Source organism: Phyllostomus hastatus, unplaced genomic scaffold, assembly GCF_019186645.2.
Source record: "Phyllostomus hastatus isolate PE091 unplaced genomic scaffold, TTU_PhHast_1.1 phas_contig_524, whole genome shotgun sequence".
NCBI lineage: Eukaryota > Metazoa > Chordata > Mammalia > Chiroptera > Phyllostomidae > Phyllostomus > Phyllostomus hastatus.
In genome coordinates this window covers 6,450,902-6,477,695 of record NW_025333900.1, presented here as the reverse complement: position 1 = coordinate 6,477,695, position 26,794 = coordinate 6,450,902, and the positions used below count along the sequence as shown (strand labels likewise).

The following is a 26,794-nucleotide window of genomic DNA, read 5'->3' as shown; positions in this document are numbered from 1 at the left end:
TTGTGATTTAAGTATGGTATTCTTACTCTTACTCATGGTATTCTTATTCTTTTTATGTTTTCTCCATTTTTATTTTGGAGAAAGATATAAAAGTGGAAAGAATGCTATAATGAACCCCCATATATCCACAATCCAGCTTCAACACAAGCGCTTCATAGACAATTATGTTTTATTTACATGCCCTCCACATCCCCTCCTCCCTCTTGTCTGGGTTATTCTAAAGCGAATTCTAGACATTCTAACTTTGCATCCATAAATATCTCAGCTTGCATCTTTTAAAAGATGAATATTCTTAAACATAACTTTAATACCATCACACCTAAAATAATTAACAATAATTTCCTACTAATAATTTTATATTCAGTGTTCAGATTTCCCCAATTACCTCATAAATGTTGTTTTTCGGTTGTTTTTTGAAATCAAATTCCAAATAAGAGCCAACCTTTGTCATTGGTTATTATATCCCTTAAACCTCTTCTAGTCTATGGGTTCTTCCACCCTCTCCCCCCAATCCCTTTGTTCTTGCATTGTTTGTTGAAGATGCCTAGTTGTTGGCCTAGAGTTTCCTGTTACCAGCATTTTGCTCATTGCATCCCATGGCATCATTTGGCATCTCCCTCTGTCCTCTGTTTTCTAAATTGATATTTACATATAGAAGCTTGATTAGATTCAGCTCAAATTTTTACAGAAGTATTCCATAGGTGGTGCTGTCTGTCCCCTACAGGCTGCATACCACATCAGGTTCTTTCTCCTTGGGGGCATTTGCAGCCCTAGATTATCAGTGCTTATCAGCAGTCTAACCGTTTTGGCACCAGGGACCAGTTTCATGGAAGACAGTTTTTCCATGGGGGTGGGGACAGTTTGGGATGATTCGAGCACATTACATTCAAACTCACCTCTGGCTGTGCAGCCTGGTTCCCAATAGGCCACGGATTGCTGCTGGTCCGTGGCCCAGAGGTTGGGGACCCCTGGCTTAGATCATGTGTTTCAGAAGTGGTTATAATTCTCTTATTCCTTCTTCAGGTATTAATAGAATACATTTATTAAGGGAAAGTCCCCCCAGTTATCTCTTTAGCTACTGGGGCTGGTTTTGCACTCTTTACCGTTCAGCTGACTATTTCCCTGGTGTTCCTTCAGGTCCTGTGTGAATGGCACCCTGGTGTGCAATACCACCCAGCTGTGGCATGGTGATAGAATCCTGTGGGGCAATAACCACTTTTTCAGGTAACTTCTTTGTATTCACTAATATTTTCATATACATTTTTTATCTGAGTGCAAAATAAGTTGATTTTCTCTAATGGTGACAACTCCACAGAATTAATTTACCTAAGAGGAAACGGCGAGATTGGTTGAAAGACTTTGAAAAAGAAGCAGGCCCACCAGAGCATGACCTGGACGCAGCCAGTGAAGCTTCTTCGGAACCAGACTATAACTATGAATTTGCACAGATGGAGGTTATCATGAAAACACTGAATAGTAACGGTAAGGCTGTCACTTCAGATTTCTGTGTCTTGGGCAGTTCCTGATCTCACCACATTCAATGAGGGATAAGTGTGTATGTTGTGCCATTCTGAAAATGTAAACACATCACATTGCTAATTCCTTAAAAAGGCCGTAACTGAGGGGCTAATGAAAGTATTCTGGAACTTGGTCAGCTCTCTTCAATGTAACCAGAAAGTAGGTGGAAGCTTTTGAGGACCGAATTCTCGGGCCAGTTGTTGGAACATTTCCATGGTCCTGGAGAGCTGAGTGACTATGATGGAATTCCTTCCGAAATTTCCCTTTGCAGAGCCCATCATTTCTCGGTACTTCAGAACATGAAAATCACCAGGAGAATATTACTGGTAATCCAGAAATTTCAAATAGAATCTATTGGAGAGATAAAAGTTACAACATTGTACTATGAACTCAATTGGAAATTACACCCTAAAGAGACTGACTTAAAAATGAGTGCTGGTTTGTGCACCTCAGTGGATTGAGCGCCAGCCCATGAACCAAATGGTTGCCAGTTCAATTCCTGGTCAGGGAACATGCCTTGGCTGTGGGCCAAGTCCCTGTTTGGGGGCATGCAAGAGGCAACTGATTGATGTATCTCTCACACTTTGATGTTTCTCTCCCTCCCTCCTCCTTCCTCTAAAAATAAATAAATAAAATCTTTTTTAAAAAAATGATAGCTAAAATAAAAGCTTTTATGGGTTCTTTGCTTGACCTACATTCCAGCCTGTCTCAGATCCTTAAGGAATAGATTCTCCTTGAAGAATTATTTCTAGATCCCTCTTTCTAGAAGGTTTTCAGTGATTATATTGAAGTTCTTCCTATCAATATTTAAAAGGAAGTCCTTTACCTACTTTCTTCTGTGCTTACACACTTACGTGAGTTCAATAAAATACACACCAAAGTTTTTTCTTGCTTGCTTTTTATAAATCTGCTTCTTCCTTTTCCCATCTCCCAGTCTTCTGATCACTGCACTTTGTACCTGGGATCTAGATGCTGGACAGGAAAGTTCTCCTGTTACCAGGCACAAGGCTACGTTTCTAGGACTAGAACTCTTTTACAGGGATATAGTTGAGGACTACATTCAGGAGCACATGAGCAAGTTGGTTTCTGGATGTTATCCAGTCTTACTTTCCCATTCATCTGTTCTTCAGATACCTGAGGATCCCTAACTTGAACGAGGGAGGGTGTCCAGGAACCCTGAGAGCCCTACCGAGGCTCTCCAGAAGGCCAGCTTCCACCTGGCGGGGTGCTTAAAGAGTATTTTGGTTTTCACAGTTGAGCTCTTCCCTTAAACGTTCACTTTCTCACTCTACTCCTTGAATAAGCGTATCCGGGAAGAATTTGAGCATGGCTCTTGAGTAGTTGGTCAGATCTCTGGCATATCAAATTGGGGATTCTGTTGCAAAAATAAAGATTTTGATTTATCTCTATTTATGGATTTTTAGCCTCAAGGAACCCTCTTTTTAATTATAAAGATGAGGTTTGAAGAAAAGGTCAGATTGAGAAACAAGTGTAGTGTAACAACAAAAAAGGAGGGAAAAAGTAACTTTATGAAAAAAGTTTGGCAATTTCTTGTTTTAAACATGAAGATTACGGATTAAATTAGCTATTGGAGCTTTTGACACTGTGGCACAGGGTGGACCACAGCTAGAAATCAAGCTTTAGTTCACTCTGCTACTTGCTCAGCAGGACAGCAGAATCCCAAAAGACATTTCAAGTTGATGTTCCTGCATCAGGATCACAGTAACACATCGTTTAACAACGTACCTGTGCAACAAGCCTCCTGTGAATGACTTTTTGGAAGCCTGAAGGGACACGGCTGTTACAGGAGGGTATAGGCTCCACACTCCAGCTGGAAGAACTCCCATTTCAAGAGAACTTATTTCTTTCAGTGAGGTTACAGAATTCTAGAGGTCTCTATCCCCTAACTCTGCAGAGTCTGCTAGTATCAATTGAGTCATGTATCATCCCATATCACAGATTTCTAATTTAATCCAGCTGCTACCTTGTTATCATATACATAGTAAATCTCTGAGTAACCAATGAGTATTTAGTAAATATTTGTTAATTCCTTCAGTCCTCTTGACCAAACTGATTAGTTAGCAGCAGCGTGGTTCATGGTATTAACATAAGTTATTCATCTGTATTCCAGATCAGGCCTTACTCTCCAGTGTTGATTTTATCTACTTAAAACTAATGTTTTCCTCTCCCCTCCTGATTGCTTACCCAAGTTCATTGGTAAATGGAGCTTCCCTGTGGGGCACATAGACATGTTCTGATGCAAGTACGGAAATGCTGACGGCTGGACACTGTTCTTACAATTCCCTTCTGCTACTAGGTGGCTTCCCAGTAATAAGCCTGTCTGCCTGGTGGTCGTCCCCTTGGTGGTCCTATTTGAAGATTCTCTTCCCTCTCCTGTGGTTTCAGACGAAGCTCCTCCACAAACAGTGGGATAAAGGTTTTCACTGATTGGCATTAGCATGAGGGAGCTTGACAGGGTTTTAGCAGTGCTGCTGACTGATGCTTGTGCTCCATGCTTTGGCAAAATCTAACGTGATTGGGAAGAAGCTGACCTTTTCTGCCAGTGGTGCTCTGCATCCTTGATTGAGGAATGTTCCCTTTTCAGTTAAGATCCCTGCCTCCCGTGTCCCACCTCCACTACCTTCCCCATGATTATGGTACCTATTCTTTTCCCTCTGCATCCAACAGCACAAAAGTGTTGCTGGTTCCCCTACTACTGCTGCTAATGGTTTTATTACTGTTGAAAGCCCAGCAGTCAGAACATTTTTCTGTATATGCATTTACCTGCATTATCCCAGTAACAGAATAGAGTAATGCGTTTTCAGTCTCTAGAGTAAATGATCGAAAACTCAATTCATTTGAATTAAGAGTAAAAACAAGCCACCTAGTATCTGTAGACAATATGCCTTCTCCCCAAGCATTCAAAATTAGGAATCAGACACTCATCTATTTCACAGAGTCAATGGTAGCTCTAAAGTAAAGAACAATCATACAGCCCGCTTATTCCATCTGGGATTAAAAGGTTCTTTTGTCCCCAAAGAGATCTACTTCCCTTCAATTTGGTGCCTTGGGCCTCATGGTATGAATGAATTCTAACTCTCTTTATCACATTAATGCCTTCCAACCACCACCACCATCACCACCACTCTCTCTTTTCCATTCTTGGGAAAGACAAGTAAATTTGAGCTCATTTCATAGTTGCATACCAGGTAAACAATAAACTAATGAAGAAGAGAAGTGCTCTGCCCGAGGTAAATGTGGTCCTTTTTTCTCTTCCTAAAATACCACCCTCCTGGTATCTTGGCCTCAGGCGCCAGACTCACTGCGTTTTAAAACAGCTCATTGAAAAGGAGGAAAGTGATAGGGGGAAATTAAAACTGTGGACAATGTTTTGATAGTTGATTGGTCACTTGAAAATAAGCCAAATAATCTTTGGCTTCTGTCCTAGGCCTTATTATAGAGTCAGATTGACTTGCTGATTAGAGTGATCTATTTTTTAAAATATAGGTAGTGATAAAGACTTGAAACTGGTAAATTTGAAAAGAAAATGTTATCAAATATGTATAAGAGAAAGGTGTTTCCAGACTTGTGTTAGGATTAGAATTTAAAAAAGAAAAAACAGACAGAAACTCTCGGCCCCTGTACCTCCACCAGGGCAGAGTCCCGGGGCAGGGCTTGCCAGGCTGTAGTGGAGCAGGTGCAGGGGCATTTGCTTTGGGTGGCTCTGTCTCTCACAGCTGCACATTGGCTTGTGGCCACTGACAAAGCCTGGGGAGCATCAGGGGTGTCAGTCATGGCAACTGCTGAAGCAGTTTAAGCAGGATCGGTCACACTGCCTCTGCATGCTGTGGAGCCCTGCAGTGAAATCCCCTCCACTTCAGAGACTTAGGATCCTGTGTGTTTCTGCACACCACTAACAAGTGGAAATGAGAGTTAAATATCTTATTTAGGGTCTTTTAGCAAAAACCCTAGCATATATACTTGTATGAAGTGGTATGTTTTCCAGGCTTCTCTCACTAGAAAAGACTCCTCTCTTAACTCATAAACACTGAGCTAAGGCTCTTGAAAATAAGGTGTAAATGTAAATCAATGGCAAGGACCTTGTTTTTTACTTTTTAAACCTGAAGTCTAAATAGAGCAAAAATATGTACTGTCTGAGAAATATATTTTTAAAAATTTCTGAGGGAGCTTTTGCTCTCTAGCCCTTGCATTTAAAAGTCCTTCAGACTCCCTCAAAAAAACTCCCCATGTTGTTCTTTTTTTTCCCCCAGAAATTTTGGGTCTATGTCAGAAGTTCTAATGCTTTGGGGTACATAGATTTTTACTCTATAGCAAATGTCTTGTCCACTCTTGGTCTGTCTGTCTGTAGGATTTTTATTTTTACTTTTTTTTTGGTGAGGGTGAGCTGAGGGGGCTGATGGTGGTGGTTAATTTTCCATCACATTTTCAAGTAACATATTTTAGAGACTCTGTGAAGCAAACCATTCTGCTTTGAAAAAAATGCAGAATTTGAGAATCTTATATCAGCAAAGAACAGTATTTTTTAAAATTTGGGTTTAGCAAAAGTAGGTTTACGCTTGTGAGTATGAGAAACACAGTTTATTTTTGCATTATTATTTGTGAATTATTGTGTTATTTTCATATTTTTCCATATGAACAACTGTAAACCTACTTTTGCCATATCCTGCATCCTTTAACAGAGTACTAATTTTGAGCAAAACATTGGAAGTTAGAATACTGTATTATATTACTACTGAGTTTATGTCTACCCCAGCCAGTTCGCACTGATCTGAGGTCAGATGTGATCTTAGGTCAGCGACTTAACCTTTCCAAGCCCCAGTTCCTCATCTCTGCTGTGGGAATGATACACCCTCTTAGGTTTGATGATGCATGCAAAGGGTATATATAGCTCCTGTACATGAGATACAGCCAGTAGCTAATCAAATTATCATTGTCATTGTGGTTGTCGTTTTTATTTTAAAAGCTCACCGATGCTGTGCATATCGTGATATTTTCATTGCTTTCTACTTTTTGTTTTGTATGATTTAACCTTATTTTTTTTAAGTTGATGCTCTCTTTTTCTCTTACTGCTCATATAGAGATTGGTACAATTTACACACTTATTTCACAAATTGATAAGGGCCTTCTGGAAAAGTCTGTCAGTAGCTATCATCAGGTGTTATACAGAATCTTAATTTCCCACTGTTATCCTGGAAATTAAACTGACAGTTAGTATGTGGAAATATAACACAGATAGCTCTGAGTAGCTGGCAAGTGTGTCCATGTACAAGGAGGAAATTAAGCCCCAGGCTAGTCTGAGAATATGAACACGTCTAGCTCACCTGTTCCTACAGGAAATGTGTATGTGGCAGTGACTTTCCAGGCAGTCTAACATGCCGTTTCCCTACAGCCTGCTTACTTACTGTCAGTAACATTATTCTGTGTACATGAGGCCAGCGCCTTAATCCTTCTCCGTGGCTTTGAGTTCATTAGTCCTCACCAAGCGAAGTTCTCCCTCAGCCAGTTAACTCTTCAGAATCAAGTCTCACCTGCATTCCAACCCCTCTGGTTAGAGTACAGCCCTTCTGAGTATGACCTATTGGTATTTTTATGCCTGTTCACCCGTATACATATTGGTGATCTTTAGATCTGCAACAGCAAGAACCACAAAAAGAGCCATTTATTTTTGCAAGTGAATTATCCTCTTAGTTTTCAGCACCTGAAAAATTGTCAGATGTTGTACTCAGTGTTTTCAAATATATACAGTGATCTGTAAGTTTTGTTCCTCTCACATTACAGAAATTCAGGAGTAGTATGATTTGTGGTTAAAATCAGAAATATAAACCATTTGTCATATACCAAAACTGAGTGCTAAATGGGCATAGAAATTCACCACGATAAAAATCAAATCTTGTATGGCTGCGTCTTTGACATTATCCTAGATTTCATGACATTTTTCTTCTCAGTGCATCGGATCTCATCCCCTTCTTTACACTTTGCTTATAGTAGGTGTATCATTAGGATAAGCCCATCAAATTGAAGAAAATAACATTTACATATATGGAATTTACCTAAAATGTTAGTGAAAAGAAAGCTGACAGGATTTCCCATAGGGCCGCTCAGGCCTCTGCTAGAAAGCACATCAAAAGGCCATTTTCTGGGGGAGGGAGGAGGTGGCTCCTGCTGAAGCAGCGCAGGCTGGCTGCCTGTCTTAGCCACCACTGAACACACTTTGTCTTATCTCTTGGCTCACCAGACCCAGTTCAAAATGTGGTTCAGGTCCTGGAGAAACAATACCTGGAAGAAAAGCGGAGTGCACTTGAGGAGCAGCGGCTCATGTATGAGCGAGAGCTGGAGCAGCTCCGCCAGCAACTGTCTCCTGAGAGGCAGCCCCGGAGCAGCGGTCCAGACCGCCTGGCCTGCAGCAGCCAGACTGCTCAGCAGAAGGTGACGCAGTGGGCAGAGGAGAGGTGAGGATGGACCTGCTGGACCCAGAGGCCAGGCTCCGGGGCTGTGGGGCTTGGAGGGAGTGCTGTGAGACATGTCAAAGGGGGATAAACCCAGCACAGAAGGAAATCTTAATCCCATTTCTGGATTGTTAGCAACTGACTTTTCTTTTCAAGGATGCTGTCCAACCTTGGTGTGCTTATACTTTGCTGTTAAAGACACGCCCCCCTTCCCAACCCTTCAGCAAAAATGGTACCAAGTTTGAAGGCTTAGACTGTTAAGATATTAAAATGGAGATAATCTGAATAAGACTTTCTTCTTATTTTTTTATTTCTTATTTTAGATTCTTTTTAAATTCTTCAGTGTTAAGGAATCTCATATATACAGACTTTTAAAAATTATGACTTTAGAACATCCCAGAACTGAAGTAATGGTAGAAGAAATGGTAGTGATAATACTGATAAGAACAATAAATTATTCCTAACTTGTGTTGTGTTCTTACCACACCTAGGCATGGTGCTAATTTTATTTAACACTCCCAACAGCTCTGTTACCTCTGTCTTGTAGATGGGAAGTCAGTGTAAATGCTCTGAGTCAGTCACCCATTTAGTCAATGAAAAGCCCAGAATTTGAAAAAGCTGGGTCTCTCCAGAGACCCATTAATAACTCCTGTGTTGTAATAATAATTAATGGTAATAAAAGCAGTATCTGACATTTATAGAGCATTTATCATGCACCAGTGACTAAGTGCTTCACATATATTTACCTAATCCTCACATCTGCTACCATATTTTATCATTTTCACTGCCTGTTTTACACATGAGGAAACTGAGGCTGAGAGGTTTAATCACTCGCCCAGTTGTTGAGCTAGTAAGTTGGGCCAGTGGGATCAAAGCCAGGGCAGTCTGACTTCAGGGGACCTCCTCTCACTCTTGCAACCACACTGCATCACTCCCCAGCAGTGAGATGCTTAACTTGAGCCACATTCAGGAAAGATGACCCCTGAGAGGAGAAAAGGAGACCCTACCCTGTATTGAAAGGATCGCCATAGTAATGCACTCAGTTGTTCCAAATCAAGAGAGAAGAGTCAGTTACACTTTCCCAAGGAGCTGCCAGCTCACATGTCTGGATACTGAATATGAATACTTATCATACTTGTATTATTTTGTCATATTTTATTGTGCCTGGGTAAAACAGACAAAGGTTATCAGATGATGCTTTTTCTGAAGAGCTGCCTTTTCCATGTTTCCTATGAGCTGGTGGCTTTACTCTAAGCAGTAGCTAGCTGAAGGTAATTGGTGTAATTGTTCCCACTGATATCCTTACTATTTATCCTCCCTATTTACTTTCCTATATACATAAGATTGCAAAAGACAAAAACAAACATGTAGTAGAAATGGTAGATTGCTTTAATTACATCATGTAGCATTTTTTAGTTAAATGTCAAAAAAAATTTCCACTTCCCATAATACCACACGGATTCTCCTTGAGGCTCAAATTCTTAAAAAGAAACAGAGTAGAAAAGATAACATTTAAAAAAATGGTTATAGCATTGATTTCACCAGCTTTCGCTGGACAAAATTAAGATGCCATTGAAGATGGTCATTAAGAAGGTGGGGCGACTTTTATCTAAGAAGGTGTTGATGGTTTGCAAAATATTGAAGGATTCACATCTAAGTAAATTAGGGTTTGAGAATCAAATATATTTAAGAGAATTAAATATATTCAAGTATATTTAATCCTCATATTTGTGAGAATTACAAAGAAAGTTAAAGTTGTAGTTAATTCTTTCTTTATACTTATAATTTACAATAAGATATAAATATGTGAAAATCCAACCATAATAGTGAATTTAAAAAACAGTTTCATTCAACAATAGGAAGTGCTACAATTATATAGTTATTTATTTGTTTATTTCCTCCACTGAAAAATAAGGTTCATTCATTGAACTACCCCCAGTGCCTAGAACCGATGCTGTCACATGCTGGGCACTTGCTTGTTGATTGTGTGAAATTGTTGAGTGATAAGAATGTGATGGCCAGCTGGGCAGAGGGCACAGTAAGTGCAGTGATTGTTCAGTGGAGGACAAGATCCCATCAAGCTGAGTCTTCTGCAGAGATTTCCTGGACAAGGAAGGGTTTCAAGGGAGTCTGAAGGATGCAGTTTAGGATAGTCAGAAGGTGGGATGGCACTGTGGATAGATGGGTTGTCATAAACCAATGTGAAGCAATGGAGAAGAGTAAGGTATATTTGGGGGATTACATGAGAAGTTTAGTTGTTTCTGGAAGGTGATTTGCAGAGGAATAAGGAGAACTAAGTCCAAAACTCTCAGGGTACACAGGAGGCCTAGAGACTTGCACATTTGGGATTTATCTTGTGGAAAAGGAGAAGGCTTTGAGCCTAGGAGCTACCCATTTAAGGCAGGGCTTTGTACGAACTGTCTTGTAGTGGAGGAGAAAGAGCCTGGGTACTGTAAGAATTTGGGGCAAGTATGAGGAACATGGACTGGAGTAATGAATGAAACAGAAGGAGAGAGATTCAGGAGATGTTTCAAAGAAAGAATCAACAAGGCTTTTTCTGCATATTGTGGAAAAAAGAAAAGACTAGGCTAGCTGAAAGTAGTCAACCCTAAGTAACTGGGGGGAAAAGGTAATGTGATTTAGAAAAGGCAGCAGGACAGTATCAATGTGTGATACATTTTATGTCATTTTATATTAATGTCTTTGCAGTGGCCCTCCTGTTGTCATTTCTAAGGTGAGAAGGAAAGAGTACAGATTTGGATGTTCCAGGCTTATCATTTTCCTATGAAGTGAGGGCAGGAGGTGTGTAAATGGTATTGAAAAGAAGAGCTATATAAGGCATAGCGCAGTCTGCTAAACTGGGTTGCCTTTGAGCCCAGATTCAAAAGTGGAATCCAGATGTACTCTTTCTTTCATTCAGTGGTATTTTTAATACCTTACAATGGGCAATGCACTTGGCCAGGAATTAAGTGTAATGACAAGCAAAAAAGACAGGATCTTTACCCTAGGGATGCTTACAGCTTCTTAGGGTAGACAGACTTCAGTCAAATCACTGTACAGATAAGTGAAAAATTGTAACTGTAAGTGCTACTGGAGTAAAAAAGTCTGTGGCTGGGAGAACACATATTGTTTTGACCTGGTCAGGTTGTCTGAGAAGCTTTTATCAGAAGTGCTGCTGTGTAGAGAGTTGAAAAAAGAATTCCTGCTGCCATGAAAGTGCCCATTCTTGCCTTTTACCAGCTGAAGAAACCGTGTGAAGCACTTGCTTCTTTATGACTGCAGGCATGTTTCTCCACCCACCTCCCTTCCCCACCCTAAAACACACCAAAGTCATAGTCATGTCTTTTCCCTAAAGGATCCTTTGTTGGGTTGGGTTGGGTTGGGTTTTATTTTTGCATCACCACATCAAAATCTAGTAGTCTTCAAATGTTATGTAATTTTTACAATGGATTTTACTTACATCAGTTCACATATTTGCTCCTCATCAGTGGTTACCAGCAGATAGCCCACATGACCTTGGTGGGAAGAAGGAGGGATAAGAAGGATTTAGTAGCAAAAATCAATTGAAAAATATTGCCCAAAAGGTATTTCTAACACTTTCTAATAATATGACTCACTTAGAAACTGGATTGCAGTTAGTTTGCTTATCTTTTCGATTTTCTCATTTCCTCTTCTTCTATACCACAGGGATGAACTCTTCCGTCAGAGCCTGGCAAAACTGCGCGAGCAGCTCGTTAAAGCCAATACCTTGGTGAGGGAGGCAAACTTCTTAGCTGAGGAAATGAGCAAGCTCACTGACTACCAGGTGACTCTGCAGATCCCTGCTGCAAACCTCAGTGCTAATAGAAAGGTGAGAATGAGGGCAAGGTGTGCATTAGTGACGACTGTAGGATGGCTGTAAACCTGACATCTAAGGTAAGATCCCGAGGAGATCCTGAAGTGTGCCAGGGTATTTGTTCTTCTCAAAACTTCCTCTATAGACCTTCTCATGTATGCATGCCCTTAGATATGTTATAATCAGAATACGAGAATTCGAGTGGCTTAAAGCATTTAAATGTTTTCTTTAAATCAGACATATATAAGTAATCCCACCTGCTCTTCTCTTTCATATAAATGCCCCTTCTGAATTGGGGGATAGGTATATGTTTTGTTGTGGTATCATCCTGACAGTGAATTCCACCAGAAAGGAAGACAAGAAGGCTGGCAGGGTAACTGTCTTTACATACACAGAAAAACATTCTGCAACCATTTGGATGTTTCCCATCATTTTGTCTTGAAGAATGTTTTCTTTAAGGAGAAACTTTGCAATAATTTTTCTTCTGTTCATTTTTCCCCTCCCAAGATGTGTGAGGGAGTGTCTCAGTCCGTCTTGTTGGGTTTTAGTCATTTGACCTTGAAGAAATGTATTCGAAGTCCATAGTCACATAAGTAAACTTAAAGTTTTATGTGCTTTTTTTGTATAAGGATATAAAATTTCCTTTATAAAATTTGAAAAAAAACTGAGAAAACCATGATATTGAATAGTAGAATTATTAGTCATATGAATAATCCATCCACATAAGGATTGCTGCATTACCTATAAAAATCATGTTTATGAAGAACAGTGAGCACAAGAAGATGGTTGTAATATAAAAACTGTAGAGAGAGAATTGGGATAGGAAATTTATATTTTGTTCAGTCCTACTTGTGGTAAAAATTAAGTGTGTGCCTGAGTATACATAAAAGGTGGAAAATAAACCAAAATATTCTGTAGGTGATAGAATTTCATTTTCTTTTGTATATATTGTTTTCATAACTTGCTTTACAATAATATGTAATGCTTTAACAATTCAAAAAGTTATAAAAAGATTTGTTTCACTTTTGTTTTTGTTTTTCTTTGTTCTGCAGAGGGGAGCAATAGTGAGTGAGCCAGCTATTCAAGTGAAGAGGAAAGGAAAGGGCACCCAAGTTTGGACCATTGAAAAGCTGGAGAATAAATTAATTGATATGAGAGACCTTTACCAAGAATGGAAGGAAAAAGTCCCAGAGGTAAAAGAGATAAAATGTGAAGGAGATTTGGTCATTTTAAAAGCAGAGAGTATAAATGACTTAATCGTCAGAGCACACGCATACTGGTGAATATTTGTAGTGGTGCTTTGGACATTTAGATTTAAAAAGTAAAGCGGAAACAATCTTGAAAGGAGTGCTGAGTTATGTCAGCAACATAACATGTGATCTCTACCCAGAGAGGAACTGAACGAGGATAACACGGTGTATTCTCGTCTAGCCGCATTTTTTCTGCCCTTCAAGGGAAGTGAAGTGGAACGAAATTTGTGCAGTCGTATCAGTGATGTGAAAAGTTGGCTGGATGGAGTCAGCACGGATTTTATATTTATTAGCTCACTCCCCTAGCTGGGCTCATGGCTGGGTGGATTACTATGAATAATTTTAGAGAGCACACTTCATTTTTTAGACATTAGAAGATTCAGTGAAGGAAATGAGGCAACACACAGGGAATAAAATGAAATAGGCTGCAGGTGGAGTGTGACTGGGATGATATGACAGTAACTAAAGAAGGGTCCTCTACACAGACTTAGTCTCCAACTAACAATCCCCTCTTGTATGCTACTTTTGTTTTATTTACGTGATGTGATTCTAAGTTTACTTTTTAACTTGTTTGAATAAATGCCTTTTTAGAAACTGTTAACACGAGTTTTAAATCACATTATTTCAATTGCTGTTTCATTTCCTTCTGTCATATCCACTGACCTGTCCTACCACTCAGGCAAAGAGACTCTATGGGAAACGGGGTGATCCTTTCTACGAAGCCCAAGAGAATCACAACCTCATTGGTGTGGCTAATGTGTTCTTGGAGTGTCTCTTCTGTGATGTGAAACTTCAGTATGCAGTCCCTATCATCAGCCAGCAGGGGGAGGTAAGGACACGCCAACATCAGAGAAAATGATGGTGGTTCAAGTTTGGGGGATTATTTTCGATTTAAGTTTCTGAGGTTGATTGAGAGAAACTAGGCAAAGGAATCACAGTCCTCATTCTTTTTTTCTGTACTAGTATCAATAGAAACTATCAAACTTAAGTCATGGTTTTAAAAGATTATAACATTTTATATTTGTGGCTCACAAGTTTTTTCTTTGTTTTAATCAAATTAGAAATCTTTGGAACCTAGATTCAGCTCTGGGCCCCATATCATTTCCTGTCATCTCTTACCTTCGTATACACTATAGTTCCCTCCTGGCCTCTCAGTGGTCTTTACAAGATACAACTTGAGAGGATTATTTTGAAACCCAAAGTATTCAAAGAAAACAAGCTTTATTATCCTATTGTTACCGCCTTATTTTTAAACTCTTGTATTTCAGTTATTTAGATATACTGGCTTTGCGTAGGCCTAAGACATTTCAGAAAGTCTTCAAGTTCAAACTTTTTGATTTTATCCAATTCATCAACTGATGTTTTAATTTAAATTTAATAACACTTTTATTTCATAGTTTGTCCTTCAATAACATGCAAGGTTATTTTTTGTGATTTTTAGAGCAGGCTTAGAATAAGGTGTCATTCTGCCCAAAGCAAACCCTAGATCCCCTGTCGTGCGGTGTGAGTACACAGCCTGCCTGCACGTGTCATAATCCCCTCCGCTACAGCCCCATGAACATCCTGCTGTAGCAGACCATTGGGCTAGAGTTGTTGTTTCCCTGTTAAAGACGGGCACAATTCCTGGGGCAAAGGGATCCAGTGGCTGAGTCAGGGTTCTTAAGCTAGGGTCCATGGAGGGCTTTAGAGTTCTGTGAATCCCCCTGAAATTATATTAAAAATGAATTAGTCTCAAGAAGCATTGAAAAAAACTTAAGAACCACTATCTTCTGTGTCGTGATTTCTCTTATTCCCTTCCCTACCCCCCATCTTACTACTTCCTCATATTTTCTCCCTTGTCAAATACCATCAACCAGTATCTCTCAGGTCCCTGGCGCCAGTGCAGATTGCTGCGTGGAAGCTGGGTCTGAGCTGCCTTTGAAAACAAGCTCACTATTTAAGATGACAGTGGCACTGCCAGAATGTATGTCATATACACATTGCAGTTATTACAACCTTAGCCTGTTTTATGAAAGATCACTTGGCCAATTACAACACTCTGGGAATGCATATTTCAGCAGTTTTCCTTTGATTCTTTGCAACGGTGTTAAGAGAGATACTGCTAAACTAGCATCTATTCTGAGAACACCAAGAGAGTGAGGAAATTGTAAGCCTTTTTTTGGAAAAACAATTTTAAAGGAACTGTTTCCTTATAACTTCCTGGCTTTGTATATGCTGTTTCTCCTGGTGTAGGTCTCACTGTCTCAGGGAGCGCTTCTTCACTGGCTCCCTGCCCCAGTGTGAATGACATGCCCATTCTCTGTTCCCAAGAGAATACAAGCTACATGAGCCCAGTGACCATGTCTGTTTGGTTTACTGTTGTCAGTACAGCACTAAGCACAGTTCCTGGCACAGTGTCAGTTCCTGGCAAATATTTGTTGAATGCATACATTTATTCCATAACAACGGGTACATGATGCCTGTCGTGGCAGCTAGCCTGCACTGTTGTTACTGGGTTTTACCTCTCTGTCTTTCCCTACTGGGCTGCTAGTGCCCTGACAGCAGAGCCCATGTGTTTGTCTTGGTATTCCTGTGAGACCAGGTGTTTGGTCAAATGAGTAAGTAAGTGAGTATATATATATATACATGGGAAAGAGTAGAATATGATGATAGTAGCCCTACGCTGTTCATGGGCCATCCTGTAAAAAAAAAAAAAAGATAAGAATGAAGATGGCTCCAAAAGGCAAGTTACTGGGAGGTGAATTTGGGTGAAAGTTAGGCAGGATGATTAGAGGGGCAAGTGGTGGACAGGACCGGCTCTGGGAGTGTTGGGTTTCTCCTGGATGGAGAGGGTGAGCAGCCGCCTTGGAGCTGCTCGCCCGGGACGTTGTAGAGTGCTTTCTGCCTCGGGTCTGTGTTGTCTGTGGGGTGCCCTTTAACCTTGGCACCCTCTGGCTCCTTGTCCCAGGTTGCAGGGCGTCTCCACGTGGAGGTGATGCGTGTTACAGGAGCTGTCCCGGAGCGCGTCGTGGAGGACGACTCCTCGGAGAACTCCAGTGAAAGTGGCAGTCTCGAAGTTGTGGACAGCAGTGGGGAAGTCATTCACCGAGTCAAAAAGCTGACATGCAGGGTAGGAGGACAGGAATGGGGAGGCTCAGATAAATGACTTTTTAATTCAAAGCAATTTTACAGAAAAATCTTAAGAGTTTTCTGTAAAGCATAATAAAAATTAAACTTTCTGGCAATAAATACAATGGTGAACAATACTTTTTCCAAAAGTATAGCACACTTTTTGATGACAGGTGTGTGATATTTCAAAAGCCTGTGTGTTTGGCATGCAAGGAGTGTATGTTGTTTGGTGAATCATACTTGTCTAGTAAAGGTTGCATCTATATCAGAAACTCAGTTAGTAGGACAATTTTGGAGGGATGTGTGTTTCTGTTGCCAAGTTTATATGCTGTAGTTACAGAACTGTGGTACAGATTTCATTACAGATAGAACTCCTAATGAAATGGTGCCAGATATTTTCACATGTCAGATGGATGACTGATTTGTTTATTTCATTGCTTAGTCTTAAATTTGGAGTAGTTAAGAATGCATAGTGTAATGTTTTTTTTTATGGAAGTTATAGTTGCATTTTTAAAATCTGTCTCTTCAGGTAAAAATTAAAGAAGCAACTGGGCTGCCCTTAAATCTCTCAAACTTCGTCTTCTGTCAGTACACATTCTGGGACCAGTGTGAGCCTACAGTGGCTGCCCCTGTAGTGGACCCGGAGGTGCCCTCCCCACAGTCCAAGGATGCCCAGTATAGCGTGACCTTCTCTCATTGTAAGGTACAGGTGCCATTATGAAATGAATTATATGGGAGGCAACAGACCTGGGTGTCATTCAAAAGTATACCTGTACTTTAGAAGTTTTCCATATAAGAATGTTTTATAAAGGTAGTATGTTTATTGGGCATTTTAACCTCAAAATGTACTTCAATATAATTTCAAAAAATTAAAAGTGTTTAAAATAAAATCAGAAAAACCTATACTCGAAATCGTATTCCCCAGAGGTGTGATGACCAATGATAGCTTGCTACATATTTTGATAAACTATTTTCTGTGTTGTTCCACAGCTTTTATATGTGTGTGGTAAACATATGTTCATACATATAAATGGGCATAAACACACACTCTTAATATCATGCATACATAACTTCTAATGCTTTTTTACAAAAACATGATTACATTATACATATTGCAGGATTGCATCTTGTTATTTTAATATATGTGGACATCTCAACATGTAAGTTGTTGTAGATATCTTCATTCTTTTGAATAGAGTATAGCATTATAAGCATAGCATTCTAGTGTACCAAATGAGGTTTGATAGAAAATATAAAATGGGGAAAGTGAATTTTTGGTGAATATTGTATGGACCTACTTTGGAGCATTAGCTGCCGTTCCTGGCTTTCACATTGAACTGCCAATGAGCCTTGTCTGACAGACGGGCTCTAGCTTCTGTGCAATTTGTGTGTGTGTGCAAACCATGCATGTTCCTTCTACATTTTAAAAACAAATCCATATCACCACCTATAAAATTTCACACATATAAAGACTATCAAGTTTTTTTCTGAAAATAAATAGCCCACATTTTTTACCTGTACTCACCAATCTGTTTCTCAAGATTTTTATTAATCATGTTTTGTTTTTGCAGTCCCCATGTTTCTTTGGATCTACAAAGCTGTTTATTTAGCAGGATGGAATCTGAATTTTAAATGAATTCTAGTTAACAACTGGTTTAATAAATACTGGTTTCGGAGCCTCCAGATTCATTATGTAACCTTGGGGTTTATTTCATGTTAAAAATATGTAGATTGTACTAATTGGTTATCAAGTTTATTTTCTTTTTAAAATTCTTGCTCTGTCTCCAAATGAAATAAGTTAAATAATACAAGGTTAAATCAGTATAACATAGCTCTTGCCAAAAATGAGTCAGAGTTAGTTGTCTTCATCTGAGACTCCACCGAGATGCTAATGGAAAGAAAATGGGCTTTGTTCCTTGCCTGCTGCTTGGTTTTGGGTGATTTGCTGTGCTACTCAGTCAATTCAGTATTCATTTCCTCACACTCATCTGTTTGCATTTTAGAATGAGAAGCTGGGTGGGAGATTCTAAGAGCAAGAGATCAGAATTACGACCATAATCAAATACAGTTTAATCCTGTTATTAGTCTTCTAAGCCAGGGGTCCCCAAGCCCCAGCCACAGACCAGTAAGGGCCAGTAGGAAGCTCACCTAAGCTCTGCCTCCTCTGTCCCCCTTTCCCCACCCCGTCTTCCCCAAAACAGGCCCCTAGTGCCAAAAAGGCTGGGGTCTGCTGTTCTAAGCCATAGCAAGGAATAATCAAGCGTTCATTTTTTTGCCCTGACCAGTGTGACTCAATGGATTGGGCATCATCCCACAAAGCAAAAGGTCACTGGTTTGATTCTCTGTCAGGGCACATAACTGTGTTGAGGGTTCAGTGTCCCATTGGGCAGCCAATCAACGTTTCTCTCTCTTTCTTTCTTCCTCCCTTCCCCTCTCTCTAAAAATAAATGATGAATCTTTATACAGTTAAAAGGTAAAAAGGAAAATTTCACAGATGTCTTTATGCACAATTCTTGTCACTCTTTTCTTTCAACCCACTTACCCCAGGACTTTGTGGTGAACGTAACAGAAGAATTCCTGGAGTTCATTTCAGATGGAGCGCTAGCAATTGAAGTGTGGGGCCACCGGTGTGCTGGGAATGGTAGCTCCATCTGGGAAGTCGATTCTCTTCATGCTAAGACAAGAACGCTGCACGACAGGTTTGTACTTTCCTGTGACCTTTAGACACACAGGGCCAAGACTAGCACTCGGACAGTGGTTAAGAAAACAGGTTCTCTGGGCCTGTGTCCACATGTGTGAGATGGGAATGATAAAAGGAGCTACTGGGTGTCACAGAAACGTAATGGGAAAAGAAAAATCTTTTTAACAAACAAGACTGAAAAATCGCATATCGGTATGTGAAGAAACAACTTTGATCTTTACTTCACACCATGCATAAAACTACATTACCTTAAATGTAAAAGATAAAACTATAAAGTTTATAGAAGAAAACAGGAGAATATTTTCTTTTAAAGTTGATCATTTGCCTCTTCTGTGACCCAGCAATTTCACTTTTAGATATTTATTCAAGAAAATGAAAACAAGTTCATAAGCAGACTTGTACACAAATGTTTGTGGTGACTCTATAATACCCTAAAACTACAAACAATCCAGGTATCCTTCAATCTGAGGCTGGATAAAGAAATTATAGTATTATTCGTGTAATAGAATATTACTCAGAAATACAGATAAAAAGAAAAAAGATTATTGTTATCCATTTGGATGAATCTCAAAAACATGCAGCATCAAATAAGCCAGTCCTAAAAGAGTACATGCTACTACCTGATTCCATTTATATGAAGGGGCATGAACAACCTTTCTGAAGTAACAGTGGGGTGAATTACACAGGTGTATGCATTTGTCAAAAGTCATCATACTCTGTGCTTGAGATCTGGACATTTCACTGAATGTAAATTATACCTCAAATAAATAAAAAGAACCTATAGTGAAAGCTTGTTTTCAGAGTGCAATAGAAAATAATCTATGCAACATTCATGGCACAGTGCCTAGCATACAGTAAGTGTTCAGTGAATGGCGGCTAATTCCTAACACTGTCGCTGGGCAGTGACACTGTTGCGTGTTGGAATGTGTTCTGCAGGTGGAATGAAGTGACTCGCAGAATAGAAATGTGGATCTCCATATTAGAACTGAATGAGTTAGGGGAGTATGCCGCAGTGGAGCTGCATCAGGCGAAAGATGTCAACACGGGAGGCATCTTTCAACTGAGACAGGTACTATGTTGAAATGAACTACGTTGTTCATTTCATGATCCTGCTCTATCCCACTCTTACACACAGTTTGTGGAGTTTTCTCATTATTTGCTGCTTTGTTTCCTAATTTGTTTCCCTTCCTTTATCCCTTCCCCCATCTCTCCCCATCCCCATTCCTGGCACCCATCTCCACATGCTCCGTCATCACACCCTCTCCTCTACAGGGTCATTCCCGGAGAGTGCAAGTCACAGTAAAACCTGTACAGCATTCAGGGACACTGCCGCTTATGGTCGAAGCCATCTTGTCAGTGTCCATTGGCTGTGTGACTGCCAGGTCCACCAAGCTCCAAAGAGGGCTGGACAGTTACCAGGTAAGGCAAACAGGTTTGAAGTAGTATTTAATGAAGATTGGTTAGTGCAGAATTAAGGAAGTCACTGATCTGTGATGGAGACCTGTTTAGGAATGCAAGAGAATTCCTTGCCTTAACCATCTGTTTGTCCACCCATTCATGTTTCCACCCATTGCTCTTTTTCTAGATTTAAAATACTATATTGGCTTAGTGTTAATTAATAATAATTTTATTTGTAAACACACATTTTAGTGCTATAGTACTCATTTACTTTAGGCAGGTTTTATTTTATATCTGGGACAAATTATGTTGGATATCTTGACCCTGCTACCTGATTCACTTTTATTAGTATAAAATTGCCCCCATACGCTGTCATAAATAATCAGCTCTTAGAAAACTTTACTTTTTTTAAGTTAAAAGTTATCCTCCTGATTATTTTTGTCCATGGGTTCTTCATTTACTAAATCTTCTGTTCTCATTTTTAAAGATAAAAAGATGAAAACCTCTAGGGACTGACCTTTATATTACCAGAATACTCTTTAAAAATAAACTTTAAGATTAGGAGATTGTCCCCAGTGGCCTGAAGGAATGCATGTGCTTCCCCTAGCCCCCAGTTCCCTCTCAGACATGGACTAGGGACTGGGAAAAATCAGACCATGAAATCGGGGCTCCCTCGCTGTCATGGGTGAGAGGGAGCCCTCTCCCTGTCATGAGGGAGAAAACATTTCTCTGTGGGTTCCAGGCATAACCCAGTCCATCTAGAAAATGATTCACCTTCCATCTCTGTGTTTTTTGTGTGTGTGTGTGTTTGTTTGTCTGTGGGGAGCTTCATGGCATTCAGGCAAATACTTTTCTGAAAACTAGAAAGAACATTGGCTTGGACTCTTGGATCTTAAGGACGGAATAGCTTTGTCAGACACTGCCTTCCCTGTCCAAGCCAAAATTCCCCAAAACCTGGGGGAGAGTGTGAGTGAAATTATGGAGACACAGCCTGCAGGCTTGTCCATGAGACTTTTCCTTATGTGTTGAGAATGAAATTGGCTTGTCTGTATTCTCATCACAGTTCAGTCCCTCACTTGGCTGTCAGTGTTAGGGTGACCTTGGGCCTGGTAGAACCCCTTAGACTTGGAGTCGGGAGACTGGGGTTCTTAAGTTCAGTTTGACCTTCCTGCATGGTTACCTCAACTGGGTAATTTAAACGTCAGGCTCCCTTTTTCTCTTCTCTAAGATGATGATGTAGACAATAATTCTCTGAGGTCCCTTTCTGCAGTAAAATTTTGTGGCTTAATAAGTCTCTGATCTTCAATGAAACTTTGAATCTGTGTGTCCTAAACCATGACCTACAGAATATAGAGCATCAACCGACTAAATGTTCCCATTTGAGGAATATCAAAGGGCTTGCTTTTTAGCACTTATCAAAACAACATACCTCTTAAGTTAAAACAGTTTTGTCAAAATTTGAGCTCTCAAATAGCCTTTCCTCTGGGCTACATGTTCTTTAAAGAGCATAGTGCCAGTCATGCAAATTTAAACTGGCTCTTTTAAAGCTGTTATTTATTGCCCTGATTGGTGTGACTCTGTGGATTGAACACCAGCCTGGGAACCAAAGGGTCACCAGTTTGATTCCCAGTCAGGGCACATGTCTGGGTTGCAGACCAGGTCCCCGGTAGGGGGCGAGTGAGAGGCAACCACACACTCGTGTTTCTCTCCCTCTCTATCTCCTTTTCTCCTCTCTAAAAATAAATAAATAAAATCTTAAAAAATTAAAGGTGTTATGTATGTATGTATGTATGTATGTATTGTTCATTCGTTTATTTATTTTTGTGCCATGTTCAAGGTCATGTCCATAAACTTTTTTTGTTGTTATTGACATTATATGTTAAAATTATTCTGACTTGGTAGCTCAGGCCAGTCCAGAATATGCTGATGTCACAACAGTTACCCATCATAAAGCTGAGGCTAGTTTTCAGTCAATAAAAGTATCTCCTTTGTCTAAAAAATAGTGACAAATTACTTGTTAATATGGGGGATTAATTCAAGAAAATGTATTTCAGTGCTAGGCTTACATTTAATGAATTATTTATACAAACAGTCATTATGGTTACCAAACTAAAACAAAGTGTATTTTATAGTATTTCAAAGTCTATACATAGTGTATTTCAAAGTCTATACATAGAATAATCTTAACTATATTTTTAAAGCACTTTTTAATAACAGTATATTTTGAGATATACTTAGATATAAGAATAATGTAATTATATTTTTAAATCACTTTTTAAAAATCCATTCTATCTCCTTTATGACTTGACCACTTTACTCCCTGTTTAACTGTTAACCTTCCAATAACCATGGAGCAATACAAGAAGGTTGTTACATGACCTAGCATTCATTTGAGTAGAACCTGCCTCTGTATGGATGAATATTCTCTACAAACGGGAATTTCTTTATTCTTATATTTAAAGAAAATTGTCTCAACTAAAACCCTTTTGTTTTCAACCTAATGATTTTGTTTTGTCAAATGTTTTTGCCAAGATGTTATTTTATATTATTATTGTAAAATGTTGCCATGGATTTAACAGTTTTGACTTTTCTCAACTGACGGGTATGGATGCTGATATGTACAGTAGTGGATGATGTTGCAGTAGTCTCCTGCAGAGACTTGTGTGTAGACAGCCTCAGGTTCCCTGGGCGCTTTCACTGTGATGCCATCCTCGGTGAGAGTAGTGTGCTGCGGTGGGAGACCAGGGGGGCCTGCCCCTACCATTACATGTGCGATCCTCAGGTTAAATTATTTCATCCTTCATGGCCTTGGTTGCCTCATGGTTAAAACTCCAGAGGTCAAGCAATGGAGTCTCTAAAGTCCTATCTCAGGCATTCTGTCTTTCTAAACCCATTCTAAATCTCAGCCCACAAATATATAACAACTATTTGGATAACAGTGCAATAAGACCTGTAGTCCCATCTAAGAGAGTTATTGTTTTTAAATGACTCCTCTCTTTCTTTTTTAAACTTAAATTCCTTAATTAATTATAGACAAGTGAATGGAATCCACTAAATCTTTTTGAGGCTCAATTAAATGTTTTATTATGCTGATATTGTGTGTGCTATCTGTTGTGATGTGTGTGTTAGTTAAGCTTAAAGAATTATGTTCCTTGTATGCTGTTTGAGAAACAAAATGCATGTTTTTTGTGTTTATTTTTCCCTACCAGAGAGATGATGAGGATGGTGATGATATGGATAGTTATCAGGTATCGCTGCCGTCAACCCTGTGGCATGGGGCACAGCTGCTGCTAACTGCCAGCCTTCGCGAGCAGAGGGCAGGGAGGAGGAAGGAGGAGTGTAGAGCAAGAATACACAGTTTTTCACTTGTGTTGTATTTGCTTCAAATATAATCAGGGATACAATACTGTCTCTATAGATTTCTCTGTCACTTGAAAATTCATAACCAAATACTGCAATTTTGCTATGCTATCTCAAATTGCTAGCTTATAAAGCCTTTCTAAGCAAGAACATTATCACTGTATTAAATTGGTGATCTTCAAACGTGCAGTTATCCATGCATATTCTGTAAGCAATTCTTGTCTTTCCTGTGAGGAACTGCACTTGGCTGCTTATATCCAAGAAAGTAGTATTGTTCTAAAATGCCATTTTACCTTAAGAGACTTTTGTTGGATAAGAAAATTGAAGACACTTCATGTACAGTTTTGTTTTTTTAGCCAATTTTCTTCTCTTAGTAGGGCCAAGCTTAGTTATACATTACCTGGAGAATTTAAATCTTGCTTTTTAATCTTTATTTACAATTACATATTCTTTCACAGTGAGACTATTTCCTCCTTCATTTATTTCTCACCCAAAGACATTTTTTTTTTCATTGCTTTAGAGAGAGAGGAAGGGATGATGCTCCAACCAACTGAGCCACACGGACCAGGACAAATCTCAACTTTTTAATATGTGCAAATGTGAACTTGTACTTGGTCATCAGTGACTGGCCTGCTGTCATGGAGTGTGCAGCAATAGTAGTGGTCGAGGTAGCAAACCAAGATGGACAATTTGGGGTTTGGTTCCCAGTCTGTGTACTCTTCTCCACATAAACTTTAAAAGCATGTTTTCCCCATGTGCCTTCCTGTACTTAAAATGTGGATGCATTGTAGGTAGAGCCTCAGAAGTCCACAGGTGTCTGCTGTGAATGTAATGTCTTAAAGGTTACACTAGAATTAAGCAAGTCAGGGCATTTTCAATAGAATTGTGGATTTCTTTTCCTCCTCATAATTTTACTGAGAAAGAAAACAAGCAAGCAAAAACAAACTGTAAGAGGAGGATCCCCTTGGATCTCAGAAACGCCATTAACTAACTCCTGCGGCTGCCTGTGCGCTTCCTGCCGCGTGCCCACGTGAAGTCCGGCGGCTGCTGCTGGGAGTTCTGGAAAGCATGGCTGGCTGCATGTCGGGTTTTTGCATGGGAGATTTTTGGTTAGCCTCAGGGTAAGGGTTGGAAATACCAATGTTGCAGCAAATTCAAAAGGTTCTCTGCTGATCTATTCTTTGCATTTCAGAAAATGCCTGTCGTTTTCCATTCCATTTGCTGTTACATGGTTTGGGCTCTGTTCATGGTGTCCTTCAGCTTGGAATTGCAAATCCTCCAGATGAATAGCTACAATTTAAATACATACATGCACACACACACCGTGTAGGAATCATCCAACAGCTGGTGTAATTTGAGGCTCTCTTGCTTTTAGGTATAATTATCCTTTTGGAAATACAGGGGCTCTGATTTCTGAGTGCTGGGATTCTCAATCAGCATGCAGTTTTTCTGAGGCCTCTTTGCTTTCTTGCATATTAATCACACAACAGTGTTCAACGCCTTTCCTGATGAAAATTTTTCTAGTCAATGAGACATCTTTAAAAAAAATAGTTGTCTGTGGACTCTGCAGAAAAATACTTTCCTTCCCTCATGTCAGGAAGAAGACTTGAACTGTGTGAGAGAGAGGTGGTCTGACGCACTCATTAAACGACGAGAATACTTAGATGAACAGATTAAAAAAATCAGCAATAAAAAAGGTATGTGAGATTAGACTGTTTCTGGAGAGTAGCTTTTTCACTTCTAGACCATGGTGGTGGGTTATTTTGTTCCCTTTTTTGGATAATTTATCTTAGTTTTTAACGTTATAACAGTTATAGATATTTGTGTATCATATTGTACAGTGTTGGCTTAAGAAAGCTCTGAATTTGACGTCAATTTGTTAAAAAAACTCTGAGTTTTCTTAATTTTATTGTTGTTCAAGTACAGTTGTCTGCATTTACCCACCCCAAAACTCCCCCCAAAAAACTCTGAGTTAACTGTCATATTAAACATGAAACTAAAATTTTGTTTTGATGAAAATAAATATAATCAATACTGTATCTCAATAATGAGGTTATTTCTGGCTCAGAACAATGGAACTGACAGCAGCTTAAAGGGCTGGTTCCGAAAGCACAGCATTTGGCAGGTCAGCCCCGCTGCTGTTGGGTGGTGGCCGTGCACTCAGCTCAGGCTGGCCCGCAGCTCCATTCACTGCGACCAGGCTCCAAGGCTGCAGTTTGCTCATGCTGGCAACTGCCTCTTGGATTTTAGAGCAAAAATATGCTCTTAAAACCCTTAGTCTCTCATCCTGACTTTATGACCACTCATTGTTATTGATTCTGCACCAAAAGACACATCACAGATGTTAACCCATTTCATGAAGAAGTTAGCAAACATTCTCCCTCAAAAAAAACATCTTGATGTCCTTGGTGTCAGTTTGTGTATGTGCTCAGCCTACTAGTGAAAACTCACTTTGACTGTGCCCAGGTAGCTCCAGAGTTGGATTGTAGGTAAGAGGATTTCAAAATATACCAAATCCAATCTCTTTGTAATGAGCATGAAGAAAAATAATGTTAGGTTTGCAGAGTGCACTATGTGGTGTTCTTTAATCCTCTGTCTTTATAAAATGGTGTGCGGTTTTTATAAAGCAGTGTCACATCTGTCATTTCATTTGATCGTTCCAGCAAGTGCACGAAGTACAGTAAATACGACTTGATTATGCCTTTTTGTCAGGTGAGGAAACTAGACTCATCTGTTAAATAACTTCCCCAAATTACAGAACCAGTAAGATAACCCCAGTCTTCTAATCCTCGTTCCAGTGCGTTTTCTTCTCTTCCTGGTTTGTGGTTTATTGAGCTAGTGTCATAGCCTCTCCAAGACCATCCGGGTGCTCAAGCTTGAGCTTTGAAGCACCCGATGCCTTGTAACGTAGCAGATGTTTAAGCCATGTGTGGATAACACCAAGTAATAATTTATCTGAAATGTAGAGATTGTACTTCCTCCCTTCTTGGTACTCCTGCCCTCATTTTGTCCCACAGAGAGAACTGAGGACGACGTGGAGCGGGAAGCCCGGCTTGTGGAGCAGTGGGTGGGGCTGACTGAGGAAAGGAACGCTGTGCTGGTGCCGGCTCCCGGCAGTGGGATCCCCGGGGCACCAGCTGACTGGTACGTCCTCCCT

General features: G+C 39.8%; 1 protein-coding gene across 8 annotated transcripts in view; it reads left to right on the top strand.

Moving 5' to 3' along the window:
* Positions 1-26,794, top strand: part of KIF13A (kinesin family member 13A) — a 201,556-nt gene that overhangs the window by 153,384 nt on the left and 21,378 nt on the right. For 3 of the 8 annotated variants that reach the window (XM_045847007.1, XM_045847006.1, XM_045847003.1), the window contains exons 15-29: positions 1,138-1,224; positions 1,316-1,482; positions 3,836-3,955; positions 7,775-7,988; positions 11,673-11,835; positions 12,873-13,013; positions 13,750-13,899; positions 16,018-16,179; positions 16,708-16,881; positions 18,726-18,877; positions 19,816-19,948; positions 20,152-20,298; positions 23,487-23,525; positions 25,235-25,334; positions 26,655-26,781. In XM_045847007.1, coding sequence (XP_045702963.1) covers positions 1,138-1,224; positions 1,316-1,482; positions 3,836-3,955; positions 7,775-7,988; positions 11,673-11,835; positions 12,873-13,013; positions 13,750-13,899; positions 16,018-16,179; positions 16,708-16,881; positions 18,726-18,877; positions 19,816-19,948; positions 20,152-20,298; positions 23,487-23,525; positions 25,235-25,334; positions 26,655-26,781 — 2,076 coding nt within the window. The remainder of the gene's footprint in view (positions 1-1,137; positions 1,225-1,315; positions 1,483-3,835; positions 3,956-7,774; positions 7,989-11,672; positions 11,836-12,872; positions 13,014-13,749; positions 13,900-16,017; positions 16,180-16,707; positions 16,882-18,725; positions 18,878-19,815; positions 19,949-20,151; positions 20,299-23,486; positions 23,526-25,234; positions 25,335-26,654; positions 26,782-26,794) is intronic. The other 5 variants (XM_045847010.1, XM_045847008.1, XM_045847011.1 and 2 more) reach the window with 3 other exon arrangements.